At 40.9% G+C, this 14,075-nt stretch overlaps 1 protein-coding gene across 2 annotated transcripts in view; it reads right to left on the bottom strand.

Annotated features, from left to right (window-relative positions):
• SKAP1 (src kinase associated phosphoprotein 1) overlaps positions 1 to 14,075 on the bottom strand; it is a 305,720-nt gene that overhangs the window by 43,162 nt on the left and 248,483 nt on the right. For both annotated transcript variants that reach the window (XM_025361855.1, XM_025361856.1), the window contains exons 6-9: positions 13,606 to 13,689; positions 10,216 to 10,340; positions 7,883 to 7,946; positions 5,536 to 5,730 (exon numbers count right to left, since the gene is read on the bottom strand). In XM_025361855.1, coding sequence (XP_025217640.1) covers positions 5,536 to 5,730; positions 7,883 to 7,946; positions 10,216 to 10,340; positions 13,606 to 13,689 — 468 coding nt within the window. The remainder of the gene's footprint in view (positions 1 to 5,535; positions 5,731 to 7,882; positions 7,947 to 10,215; positions 10,341 to 13,605; positions 13,690 to 14,075) is intronic.

Genomic DNA, 14,075 nt, shown 5'->3' with positions numbered 1-14,075 from the left:
TCAAAGACAACTATTATATGGCAACAGAAAAAAAGTCTTGTTGCTCACAAAAAGGGGTGGGTTAAGTAGCTAAAGTTTTCATTTTTATTAATCTGTAATGTGACACTTTAATTTTAAGAGACTATTTTGAAAAAATATTTTTTAGGCTAAAGAGCTTGTTGAATTTCTTTATAAGAATATTATTAGGCATTTCAGCATTATATCTACTGAAATATATCTTCATTTAAGAGTGAATTAAAATTTATATGCTAGCTCAACTTTAAACAGTAATGGATTATAATGGTCCTTGCTCCTAACAGGGCATATGGGACCCCAACCTAACATAGGTTTTAAACAAATTAACCTCTAAAGATTACTGTCCACTTATCACATTAAATGCTCTATTTGATCCCCAAATATCTCATCTCAATTGGGAAAACAGTTGAAGAAGATTCTGTTAACTGTGCGAACATGTAAGAGAACCACAGGGCATCACAAATGAGCATCAGTATCCGGAGAGTCGATTTCAATCAACATTCTTGGCACAATGTCAGGGACACTAATGAGAGGTTGAGAGGAATAGGACACTGAATCCACCTCAGAGGGACAGAGAGGAGCCAGCAGCTTCTCATGACACCTGGCTCTTTTTTGAAGTGCTGCTCTGACATTCCTCTGACATCGGCTACACTGATATCAGAAAGAATAACATTAGGAAAAAATTACTAAATCAGAAAGAGGAGAAATCACTTACTTCCCCAAACAAAGAAAGTGACAAAAGCTTCAAAAAATGCCAACTGTGTCAATGCACAACCAGATATCAAGGTGCTCTGGTGACAGATGCAACAGAAATACAGATAGACTCAAGGTGCAAAGGGGACATGCAGAAAACTAGAAATAAACTGCTCCCCGGCATGCACAAGTATGTTATAAATCCACAGATGTATAGCGCCTCGTCAGACTACATGGAAAATACAAGCAAGATGCTAATAACACATTTAATTCTCTGTTGTGTATTTGGTTATCTTAACTGTTACCTCAAAATATTTGCATCATATTTCAGTGATATGGGCTTGATATATAAGATATTAAACTCAATTTGTGCTATCTGCAACACTTGAAATGCACTGAATTTAACTTCACAAATAATACCTAAGCATCTACTAATTGGGGAGAAAGACCTGAATACAAATCACTGGTGAGGGCTAAAACAAAGCTTAATTCCAGTTGAGTATCTGGGAAGGTGTCACTGAGGAGACATATTTGAGCAGAATGTGTACGATTTCACAGGCTGAAATCAGGGGGATGGTCTAGGTAGAAGAAACAACATGATTCTAGTTTTGGTGCTGACCAAGCAGCACTGTGTGACTTGGGCTCAGTGGGCATGGGAGTAAGAGAGAGAAAAGGCCAGAAGTTCAGAGGAGGCCTGATGATGGTGTTGACTCTTCCCTGATGCTCTTTCTTCATAAACTTTGTATTTTTGGTCTCCATTTTGTTTCATTTCCTTAGACTTCTTATCTTCACTGTTCCCCCTTCCTGTGGGTCTGAACAACAGTACAGGGGGAAAAATAATTCCACAGAATGTTTGTTTCCATTTGACTCAAAATTTTAAAAACTCAGTTATACGCTTTATTTTAAAGCAATCTGGTTTCTAGGTCTATAACAACACCCTGGGGCAGTGTGGGCAGCATTGGAATGTGCACAGAAATTCCCAAAGAGGGCTCTTCATCTCTCTTTCCATTTGCTCTTCTGAAATCTCTCTAGAGAACACAGCCGGATTCTGTTGCCACTGCAGCTGCTACAAGGCCCCAGTTACAGCACTTCAATGGTCTCAGACGTCTTGCTGGATCCCAGCCTTGAGACTCCAGACAAAGAGAAACCTGATAAAAGTTGTCCTTTTATGGAATCTTGAATCATGGAGCTGGGCCTATGCTGGCCTGTAAAATAACTTCGGGGGTGGTGGTGGTGGTGAGAGAGGGCTCAGAAAAGCCTCCCATTTTCTACATATTGCTTTAGCATTTCTTTGTGGTGGTTCCCTGCAGTTTAATCTACTGCAAATGAGATCCTAAAAAAATCAAGGGCCCACAAATGCTCAACACGGATGTTCAGAAATCCCACCAGATACCAACCTTGAAACCATATTTTCCAGGACTAACGTTTTTGTGGCCTGGCTGAAAACCTTGAGTGCTCTGGTTTTCCCTCACGGGGAGAAGAGCGCTAGCCATGTAGCAAATGCTAATTATCCCATGATTAATGTGATGGAGTGAGTTTAATGTGATGACCCATACATTATTTTGATTACAAAAAAACATTTTTTATTGACTTGGTATGCGTTACATACACTTTTCTCCCTATTAGGAAGCCCATCTAAATTATACTCTGGAAGGAAGGTCTCACTTACATGGCTTTCCCTATAGAGACAGTGAGGGCTTGTGTGGGACCCATCCCAAAAGGGAGGATTAGCAGAACCGTCAATGTTAAATATCCTCCACAAAGCACTTTTACCTGTTATAATGAAACAAATGTTAGAGGCCCACGTCATTTGACTCTTGAGGGGTATGCAATGTTAGCACAATCCAACGGTACTGTAGGCTGTCCCTCCACCCAGCACCTGGCCTTGCAGTAAAAATGGGCCTGAGCAGAAGGTGCACTTCACATTCCATCTGCTCAGGATTTTCAATTTCACCTGCTCCATACACATAGCTGGAAATAACCAACGGGACTGTCTTGGGTCTGGTTCGAGAGGGTGGGGACCTAACCATCCCCAGTTCTTCAAGGAGGTAACACTTCCTGTTTAAACACCATCACATTAATAACAGCTAGCATTTACTGAGTACTCACTGTATGCCATTGTTTGCCAGGGCTCTGTGCTAAGAACTTTACACATGTCAGTTTTAGACTCCTCACCACATCCCTCTGAGACAGCTACTATTGTTTTCCCTGTTTTACAGGTAATATAATCAGACAGAGAGAGGGCAAGTAACTTGCTCAAGGTCTCACAGTTAGCAGGTGGCAGAGCAAATCCATCCTGATTTAGGGTCAGTATCTGTGCCTAGGATACCATTGCTGTCTCATGTGCCGCTGCTTGGTAGGTGGTCTTATGAGAGGGCAGCAGAAGGGAGACAGTGTTAGGCCCCCTCACATTCCCTTCTCAATTTCTCCAGGTGTGGCACTACGCAAAATTCAAATAGCAAGTTCAGAAGCAACAGCTGAGTGGAGTGGACAGGAAACTGGGTGATGGAAACTTGCGGCTGAAATATTCATATCATAATTAAATGCCAATATATCCCACCTCCAACTCTGTCTCTAGGAACTGTGATGGACAGAGGCTTATGGGAAAGAACCTGTTGCCTGGGTACAGTGTTGTCCTTTGGAAACTGGGTGCAATTTAGCTGTTGTTTCCCTAATCTGCAGAAAGATATCCTGGATTTCCTACTGTGTGGCCTTCCTCACTTCCAATGGGCAGCTGTTGTGGATAGAGGTTAAATGCACCCACAGACCAGTCTTCATGCCCTTGGGGCCACTCCAACATACCAGCTGGTGGGAATTTTGGAAAAATGCCCTGATACTCTGGGCGGTACTGCATTGGCCAAGGGGAGGAGTTTAGGAGGCAGGAGAAAGATGGTCATTAGGAAGCCAATCATACCTTCACTGCCCACTCCTGGGGTAAGGTGACAGTCCCAAACTCATCTTATTTTTTGAGTCCTCTTTTTATTCTCCTTTGCTCTGCGTCTCTGAGCATCAGTCCCCTCCTTCCTGGCTCCTTTGAAAATGAAACATGGTGCAGAAAAAGGCCCTTTCTTTCCACCCCAGAAAGTTCACTGAGGTTTTCCCAGAGCACTCTTCCACAGTTGTAACCCAAAGTGGAGTGTCACGCGGATATTTCCCCAAGCCTGGGCAGGAGTGAGCAGAATGTGAGCTCACTAAGAAGATTCTGGCCAAGTTGGGGAGTGCATCTCCTTTTAGAGAGTATTGTGAATTAGATCCATTTCTGCACCCTGCTGTTGCAATGGAGCCAACTGTGAAAGGGAAGATTCTCAGAGGAGCTGTGTTTTAATGTAGCAATTTGATTCAATTTTCCACTCTATAAAATTACCCATCACTGCTCGTTGCTTTCTAACAGACACCTTCACTCTTAATTTAACAATCCTATCGAATTCTGCCAGGGAAATTGGAAAAATTTATCACCTGTGAAATTTTATTTTCCTTTGGTTGTATCTGTTTTTGTAAAACTTCATTAACGACGATGACTTGCTGAGGAAATTATCATTTTTTTTAACGTCAGACACAAGACACAAGAAATGGCGCGACCTCAACCAAGATATCATTTGCATAATAAAACACAACAAAAAGGCTGGAGAAGTCAGGACTGGCAGAGGCTGGAAGTGCTAGAAGAAGAAGCAGGCTCTCCTTGGTGGGTGGGTGAAGTCCTCAGCAGGGCAGGGACATATGGCCACGGTCCTGCCCCTTGACTCAGGAAGCAATGATGTAGTTTCCTCCCCAGGAAGAGATGAATGTGGTGTGGTGAGGGTTGGATGCTCTTCTTAGGAAGCCTTGAAATGCAAGTTGCTTACTGATTATGCTTTCAGCAACCAGCCCTGTCTTCAGGGACCTGAGTGTTAGATTCACCTTAGTTCTTAGGTTCATCTGGGATTGAGGTTCATCTGGGTTCATCTGGGTCTAAATTGCTATAAATTTAAGCTTAACTTGAATTTCTCCGCAGAGCACTGAACTCCTGGCAAATTTCCATAGGAATGATCTTTCTGAATGGACTTGAAGATTAGTGTTCCTGTGGTCTAACTACTTCACAATTAAAAGGCTCAGGCTTTGGTTCTCCACCGTCTGACCCCCACTGAGCTCTGCACCGTTCACCAGCTGCTGTTATCCCCACCAGACATGGCTATGCAGAAGCAGTGATGACTATACATTTTTTGAGATGCTAGTTTTCATGCCTTTGGAAGAAAGGAAATATATAAAGCAGACCTGCTGTAATGATGAGCAGATAAAACATGTTAGGGTTATTTTTAAGAGATGTGATTTAACTCATGGTATATCTGAACTAGGTAATAATGAGTTATTCTCTATCAAGGTTTACTATCAAGGTTTGGTCTATCAAGGTATTACTAAAAGATTTGTCAGCATTTACATATTTCAGAGTTTTGAAATCCTTCATAATTTTGAAGCAATTTTCCTTATTCTTACAACTACACACCAAAAAGTTGAAACTAGAGAATTTTGATGACTCATCCCAAAGCTCACAATAAACCAATAAAAACCAATGTAAGTATTCTTGACTCTTTAACCTGGTGGACACATGTAATAAGTTACTTCACATGGCATGGATAGAAGACACTCTCTAATCAAATTCTTCTTGCTCCCATGGCAAGGCAGAGCCTCATTACCCGCTTCCCTACAATCTCATAAAGCTTCCCACATTATCTCCTTCAGAGGATGAAGGTTCGATTTGGCTTATTTTGGAATTTTCAAAGTTATTATTCTTCCTCCAGGTCATGAGTTTCCGAAACTAGTGGAAGATAATCAGAGGACAAAATTTCTCACCTGGCAAGACTTCATAAATATCTTCTTCTTCTTTCTCCTCTGTAGGCTCTTTTATCCCCACACTCCCAGGCAAGATAGTGGGTCTGCACTGGGAACCAGAACTTGGGGAGTCAAAACCATCAATATCATCATATGTCTCTTCTTTTTCTTCTTCCTCCTCGTCCTCTTCATATGGAATGGTTAAGGAGCTCAGATCTGCCAGGGCAAAGATGAGAATGAATCAAGAAACAGAGAAAAAGAAAATAATAAGACAGGAAAGGAAAGAGGGAGAAGGAGGAGGAGGGATGAGAGTAAAATATGTCAAAAGAAAATGAAACACCAGGTTAAATGCTATTATATCTAATGTGGGCTTTGGTGGCAGGAAATCTACAGAAAAGGCCAGAATAGCACTGCATCAGGTTTAAACCATCAGCATAAATCCTTCCTTGCAATAAAACTTGATCAGGGTGAAGCAGCCTGAAAAGTATGGGTGTGTGAATGAGAACAGGAGGCGAATGGAAGAAAATAGGCCAGAAGAGGAAAAGCCAGTGTGCTGCGCACAGCTCATCAAGTAGAAAACTGGAAGGGTGAGTGAAGGCTTGCAGTCCTCCAGGGTGCTCAGGCCATGGGAACTAAGGTGGCCTCTGTAGGGTGTTGGAGCTGTCAGAAGCTCATATCCCCAGTGATTTCACTGCAGAATTTCAGACAAATTTGTTTGCAGAGAAAAAAATGGGCAACAGTGGAAGAGAAAAAGAAATGGGGTATGGAAAAATATAGCAGTAATACAACACCAAATAGAATGGCTGAACAATGCAGTTACCGTGTCCTTTTGCAACTGCACAGTCTAGCTGACTTTAAAGTGGGTCACTGCATAGAAGGTGTTGAGCCATTACAGCACTGGGGAGCACCAGGGCAGGAGAGGGAGATTAGTTTTTTATTTTAATGGGGAACTGGGTATGTTCATTCTCTGATGTGTACTACAAAGTGCTCTCTGAAACCCTGATGAGGGCCCTCTGTAGGATGGGCGATTGCAGTCAGCCTACTCTGGGGAAGGAAAGGATGGAGAGATGTCCAACGTTCATTTCAAAATGCAATAAAACTGTTTGGCTTGATTAGGCTTTTAATAAAGATTTTGCAACAATTTTCATCTGAATTTTGGTGCCACCACATAAGAGGAAAAGATCAAAAACACATTTGTGGCTTAAACCATATGTTATTATTTTGTTTGTTTTAAAATAAAATGGAATGAATAATTTCTTCAATGTGGGATTCTGAAAGTACCACAGGGTACAGCTCAATAAAGCTGCTTTGAGTTTTATTGAGGTTTACACACTTAGGGGTATATTACACGCATAAATCCAAGGCACCTAGATGAGAGTGTACCCTGTAGTCTTGCCATCAATGTTCATGTTTGCCTAGTTCCAGTCTATTATACGTGACGCTGTTGGTAGATGCAATAGTTTGTTTTTGTGATAGCAAAGGCATAACTGAGTAAAACAGGCAATTCTTGTAATTAAAGCTCTGGTGCTTCCTTCTTTTTATCCACAATAAAATCTTATAGCAGAATAAAACACTGAGATGAAAAGGCTTGGCATTTTTAGGTTGACGTGTGTCTTTCTAGGTCTTGGGCCATGTATAAAGTCGGTGTTTCTGCCTTTCTGCAGAACAGAGGTAGGGTCCTGCCATGATGGTAGGTAAGGATTATCTAATAACAAGTGACTCACTCAAGGTTGGCTTCTTCTACCTGACAGGCCACTCCCAGATAAGGCTTCCCTGGCCACCGTTTCTGCTTTGCCTACAGGCTGGCCAGCAGAGGGTACTCTAAGAGCAGTCACTTACCATCTTCAGGCAGGACTCTTCCCACCCCAAAGCAAGGAACATCTTATTGCGGCTTGGGAAATAGCAATTTGTTTTTAATGTCCAATGTCTCTGAAGACCATCTAGATTGGTTTAGATTTCTACTTCCTCCTAAGACTAAAATAAGAAGATTTTGAACCTCAATCGCAACTAGATGACTTTAAGTTGGATATTATGAATTTCCTTTCCAGAATATACGGGGTTAGGAGACACTGAATTGGGCTGAGCTGATTTTTAGAATCTTCTTGTCTAGTGATTTTGAATATTACAGACTTGCCTGTAGGTAGGTGGATGAGCTATGATACCAGAGGTCCTCCCAAGGTTGATACCATCTTTACCTTCTCATTCACACATAGTACTATCTGTTGTTGTAATATGGGGAATGTGGTAGGAAAGGCAGAGGTGAGAAAGGGCAGAAAAAATACATACTGAAGTCTACAGATTATATTTATGCAACATAACTTCAACTGCAAATGAACTCAGGTATTATTTCTGTAACAGTGACACTTACCTTTTAACAAGAAACTTATTTGATCCACCCAGTCTCTGGCTTCTGCTGGACTAGTAGCTGTAAACTACAGAAAAATCAGTGAATTAATTTATCACTGTCACTAAAATTTCCATGAATCTTGACAGGGATGTCTAAGGGGGAGGAACCACTGAGTTTCAGAGTCAAGTTTAAAGCTCAGGATTCTCTGCCTGATTAACATACAGAAAGAAGACCAAATATTTCACTCAAACTGATTTTTTCCTTGTGCAATTTTGCGTATCCAGAGATGACAGCTTTTTGAGTCCAGACATTCATGTCCATGTGCATTCTTTCATTTGATTATCTATTCCTTCATCAGGCATTTATTTGAGAAAAGTTTACAAGAAAAAAAAGCAAACCAACCCCCACACACGAAACGGGAACACTACAAAGGAGGCACATTTGGTAACAACTGGATATCAAGAGGAGACCGGGAGCACCTATTGTTGCCTAGAGTGGGTCAGAGTGGCTTGCTAAAATAATACCATTTTGTGGATTTTAAAGAAGAGTTGGTGGAAACTGGTGGACAGAGTTGGACATTTTAGGTAGGGAGGCCCATGTGCAAAAGAACAGGAATGAGAACATGACTTATGGGGAAGGCTGGCAGATCAGTTTGACTGGAGAACAATAACAGATGAAGTTGGAGAGTTGAGGGTCAGAGAAGAGTTGGTAAAAGGGCTCTGAGTACTAGGAGCTCAGAGTTAAAATGTAGGCAACGGGAAGCCACTATCAGCTCTAGCAAATGGAGTGGGGGATTCTTTCAATAGCTGTGAGTAGGAAGGATTGGAATAGAGAAATCTGGAGATAGAAGACCAACTGGTCCTCTGGATGAAGTGACAGGAACTTAACCATTGTGATAGCTGTGGGAATAAATAAGAAGGGAAAGAGCCGAAGGATATTGTAGAAGAAGAATCCATGGACCATGGTAATGATTTGGATTCAATAGGCCAAAGAAAAGAAGTAAATACATTCTGATTTACAAAATAGGCCCGTCAAGCATCAGCCCTTAGTAAGTTTTTTATTTTAAATGAATCAACTTGAAATAATTGTCCCTGAAAAATATTTTAATTATCTGACCATTAGGGTAAGGTAAAGATATCTGCTACACAAAGAAACTGGATTCCTGCATAATACTTATTAATAGACATTGTTATTCTTGATTTCTTAAAAACAAATTTCTATAAAAACATTTCTAGAAATACTGGTTTAGACTTGTTACATAAACTTTTATCTGGATATATTACTATCAGAATATAATAATAAAAATAACTAGGAACATATTCAGTGCATAGATCTATTTTATATATATTCATAAAGGACTCTATAAAAAAATTTTAATTCAAATTTTTAAAAATTTCTGGAAATTACATAATGAAGACCTAGGTCCTTTAACAAAATAAGAGTTAAGATACTGTAGAAATAAAAAGAAGAATGCTGAGAAAAGTCTGAAGACTAAAAGTGTCATTTAAGTGGTTAATTTACTCTTAGTATGGTGTTTTCCTTTTTCATAAGCTAAAGTTTTTCTAAATTGCTTTAATAAAATTGTAATAAGATAAACATTACCAAAGAGCAGAAAACAATACACACACACATGCAAACATACATTTTTGGTGAAAATCACTATATTTCTACAGTCAGAAATTTTTAAATTTTATTGGTCATTCAGGATGAAGATGGCAAAAATAAAATGAAACAAATTAATTTTATAATGAGGTAAAGATTCAAACTGAGCATAGTAAGGAATAAATCTTTCATGCCCCAACCAGGTCCTCTAGTCCTTCAATTATTATTATTACTAACTATTGTCACCAATACCTTAGAAATCCTTCCAGAGATATGCAAAGCATCTACATACAGGAAGATTATTTTGGATAGCAAGATGAACATGGGAAAATAATTTTTTTTTTCACTCTACAGTTAGATCTTCTTTTTTTGGGTTTTATGGGAGGAAGTGAAGAAAATCAGTTGAAAAAATAAAGAGAATGGGAATTTAAACCATAAAATCAGAGACTATAAGTAAGGAATTGGATTGTGTGCTGCAACTGACAAGCATCTCACCTATGAATTGAAATTGAGAAGGCGAGGAATGAAGGATGGAAGCCAAGCAAAGTCTGTATCTAGGATGAGAGTGGCAACAGAGGGGAGGGTGTGGCATAGCAAATGTGAAGACATGTCAAGAAATAGGGTCTTAGTTGGTATGAAATGAGCAGGTAACAAAGAAAGGCTGGAACCCAGCATAGCAACCATGGCTCACATGCAACACGAAAGGAAACTGCAACACCAACAAGGATCACCATCTCCTCGGTGCGTCCTACCTCATAGCTGCGCCTATCCTGGGAGGTCAGTTCAAAGCAGGATTCTTTCTTGGAATCTCTTCGCAGGTGGGGGGCCATCCGAACACTGTAGCCCTTAATGAGGAAGGTCCCTTTGGGCTGCTTGCCTGCAAGACAGGAAAGCTCCCTGTATCCCTAGAGAGATGCAACTGCCAAGGGAAGGCATCTTCTCTGGTATGTAAAATAAAAGCACAGAAACAGCTGTTACATCCCTGAGGAACCACAATAGTCAAGGAAAGGTTATTAGAGAAGCTTAAGAAGAGGCTACTGCGACAGTAAGGCAGATACCACTGCCAAGCTAGGGAAATGCAACGTGAAAGGTTATTTTGCCAAAAGAGTACAACAGAGACAGAGAATTTATTAGAATGTTAAGAGATCTATAATAACAGAAAGAAGGAATTATTACAGCAGGGAGAGTGTGGCTGTAAATGTGAGGCTCTTGAAGGCTATTATAGAGCTGAAACATTATTATCAGGGCCAGCAGAGCTCACATTTGAGGGGAGGGACAGCAGCACAGGGAGGCATTATAAGGTCCCAGAATTGCCTCCCATGCCCTATGTAGCATTTGGGCTAAACTTCTCTCCCCCTTCCCTGCTGGTCAGGTGGGAATTTATGCTAGAGGGAGAATGATTAAAACTCAGTATTTATCCTCCTTGTAAGAGGTCAACCTGAGAAGTAGCAGAATAATGTTGAGTATTATTAGATGACGAGGAAAGAGACAAAAGGAAAAGGACCCTAAGTGAAGAGAGACTATTCTGCTTGTCACTACCAAAAAAAAAGTGTTAGAAACAGAAAAAGAGGAGGTGGCTCTCAAGAATTTTTTGTCCTCATTGTGTGGTTCAGGCAGAACACATAGAGAACAGGAACCACAGTGTCTGGGATGCTTTGAGCTCTATATCATGTGAAATGAATTGCTTAATAAATGCTTTTTGATGATGATAATGATGAGAAGGATGGCAGTGTGCTGACAATATTAAAAAAGAAAGAAGAAGAAAAAAGACTCTGTCCTCACCTGGTTGAGCTAAAAGAAATACACAAACACTATTCTTACTAAGAAAATGTCATGGGCACAATAAGAAATAACTGGCGAGAAGGGAGCCATGGAACAGTGCTTTTTGACACCAGAATCTTTTTTGTTAAAGTATCTCTCCTTGTTCTAACCGGCCACTAAAATGTTTTGTTGTTTCTTTGGTCACCAGATTTTATTTCACCCTGATGGCAAAATGGTCAATAAAAGCCTCTGAGTCTCTTGCTCTTACTGTCCCCCCTCCTCTCTCACCATGAGTATGGAAGATTCTGAATGAACAGATGTGACACACCTGGTTTTGTATCTAGATATGCCAACCACTTATTTAAATGCAAAAGAACTGATGAACATATTTACAGTGACAAATGGCATATTAGTTTGAAGGTTTAAAATAAGAAAAGAACAACTGGCTGGGTTGTATGCCTATAATTTAGAGGAGAAATTGTGGTTGCTGGGTTTGAGAGCGGGTTGGGGGTTGGAAGGACACATGGGACTTGTAGCTCAGTTTACAAACTATGCTGTTATCCTTTCCAAACAGGGCTTTAGCCTTTGCCCCTAGATGGGAAAGGTTCTGAGGGATGTAGGATGGTGAAAGGTAGGCAAAGGTCTGTGATAACTACTGCAGGCAGGGAGGCAGCATGAGGCAATTGCTACCAAGCCCAAGGGCAAATCTTAAGGATTTCAAGTAACTTAGCAAAGATTCAGTGTTTTAAGAAAGAGTCTCGTTCTGTTGCCCAGGGTGGAGTGCAGTGGCGTGATCTCGGCTCACCACAACCTCCACCTCCTGGGTTCAAGTGATTCTCCTGTCTCAGCCTACAGGCACCTGCCACCATGCCTGGCTAATTTTTGTATTTTTAGTAGTAGAGACGGGGTTTCACTGTGTTGGCCAGGTTGGTCTTGAACTCCTGACCTCATGATCTGCCTGCCTTGGCCACCCAAAGTGCTGGGATTACAGACGTGAGCCACTGCGCCTGGCCCGAAGCTGTAGTTCTTTCTACTACCTTAGTACTGCAGGTGCAGGAAGTACAAAGGCAACTGGGTGGGTGTCTGATTATTCCCTACATTGGATATCCAGGCACTGGGAGAGGACTAAGTTTGAGGAAGGAATAAGAAAGGAGAAACAGAAAATGACTACAAGGAAAAAAAAGGCTCTACTCAATCTGTATCGCTGGCCTCTGTTCGAAGGTGCACAGCACAAGAAAGCCCCAACAAGAATTGATGCTTTTTTTTTTTGAGACAGAGTCTTGCTCTGTCACCCAGGCTGCAGTGCAGTGGCGCGATCTCAGCGCAACCTCCGCCTCCTGGGTTCACGCCTCCTGAGTAGCTGGGACTACAGGCGCTCATCACCACGCCTGGCTAATTTTTTGTATTTTTAGTAGAGACGGTGTTTCACTGTGTTAGCCAGGATGGTCTCCATCTCCTGACCTTGTGATCCGCCCACCTCAGCCTCCCAAAGTGCTGGGATTACAGGCGTGAGCCACCGCGCCCAGCCAAGAATTGACGTTTTTTAAACTTTGTCTCCCTCTTGTTTCTTAGAATTACTCCTGGGGCAGTCCAACTCTGTAGAAGTGTATCCCCTATTCGAAAGTTTGCATTCATCTATAGTAATAATTTTTAGCTTGTATTTATTTGTAATTGCCTCCTATTGTGCTTAAATCCTCTATTCCTTTTCATAAATCAATCAATTACGTTAAACATGGATGGGAGGTCTTCTAGGGTTAGCTCATGAGTGTTGACTTGATTAAGTCAGTGGTGGCTCATTAAGAAACTATCTCTGGCCTGAGTCAACACTTCACTGCTGCTGTCATCTGGCTGAAGGGCGTGCCTTGGGTACAGCAACCATTTGGGTCTCAATATTCTATGGCTATAGGAATGTTCACTGGACTACTTACTTCCTAGTAGTCATTAGGATAAAGCTGGGAGCATGCCCTTAGGGGGTTCAATTTCTGGGCCATTGTTTAAGTTCTTTAAGTCTTTCTCAGAATTAATTTATTTCAATATTTTAGCTATGGTATTGATACCTGTAAAGAGTTTGAAGTTCTTTTTATTTTTATTTTTTAAATCAAAACATTCAACTTTGATAATGTATTGCTAATCATAATAAAAGATAACCCTTTGATGTGCTGACCACACTCTTAGTGTTTAAAGGTGAAATAATTTCTAAATTGGGTTCTGCTTTTTCGGTGATGGGCAAGGTATTATTTGCCCATGCCTATTTCTTTCCTAAGCATGTCCCTTTATGGGTATTAGTTAAGGACTGCTATCTTGAGATCTAAGTGCTTGAGAATTTACGAAGTGTTTGCATCCAGGAGTGAGATGCTGCTGTGTAAATGAAGAACACTTACTCTTCTCATTAGCATAGTAGTAGAAGAGACCTCTGCTGACAACACACCATCGCTTCTGCCACTCCGATCCAAAGAAACTATGATCTAAACAGAACAGCAGTAGGGGACATAAATTCAGGTAACTACCATCACTGAAGAGTCTGTAAAATCCAACAACATACAGTCCAGTGTGTTATTGTTTTATTTCCCAGGTTAATGGACTGTAAAACCCTCCTTTTCACTCCCACAGGTTATCCCATATTGACTCAGGGTCCAGGGAACTAGCTCAGTTAAAGGTCCAAGTTCTAAACAGGGGTGCCTGCTCTGTGCCCCACAGCTGTCTTTTTATCTAGCCTCCTTTATATCTTTTGGGTTCTTATCTCATCTTGTACATTTTCAAATTCTCCATTATATCTTTATGTGTTGCCTTTGACAAAGAAAAATGATTCTCCAGGCCATGGCCATGCAAGAGCTTTTTTTTTTTTTTTTTT

This window comes from Theropithecus gelada, chromosome 16 (assembly GCF_003255815.1).
Source record: "Theropithecus gelada isolate Dixy chromosome 16, Tgel_1.0, whole genome shotgun sequence".
NCBI lineage: Eukaryota > Metazoa > Chordata > Mammalia > Primates > Cercopithecidae > Theropithecus > Theropithecus gelada.
This window is presented reverse-complemented; position numbering and strand designations above follow the sequence as displayed.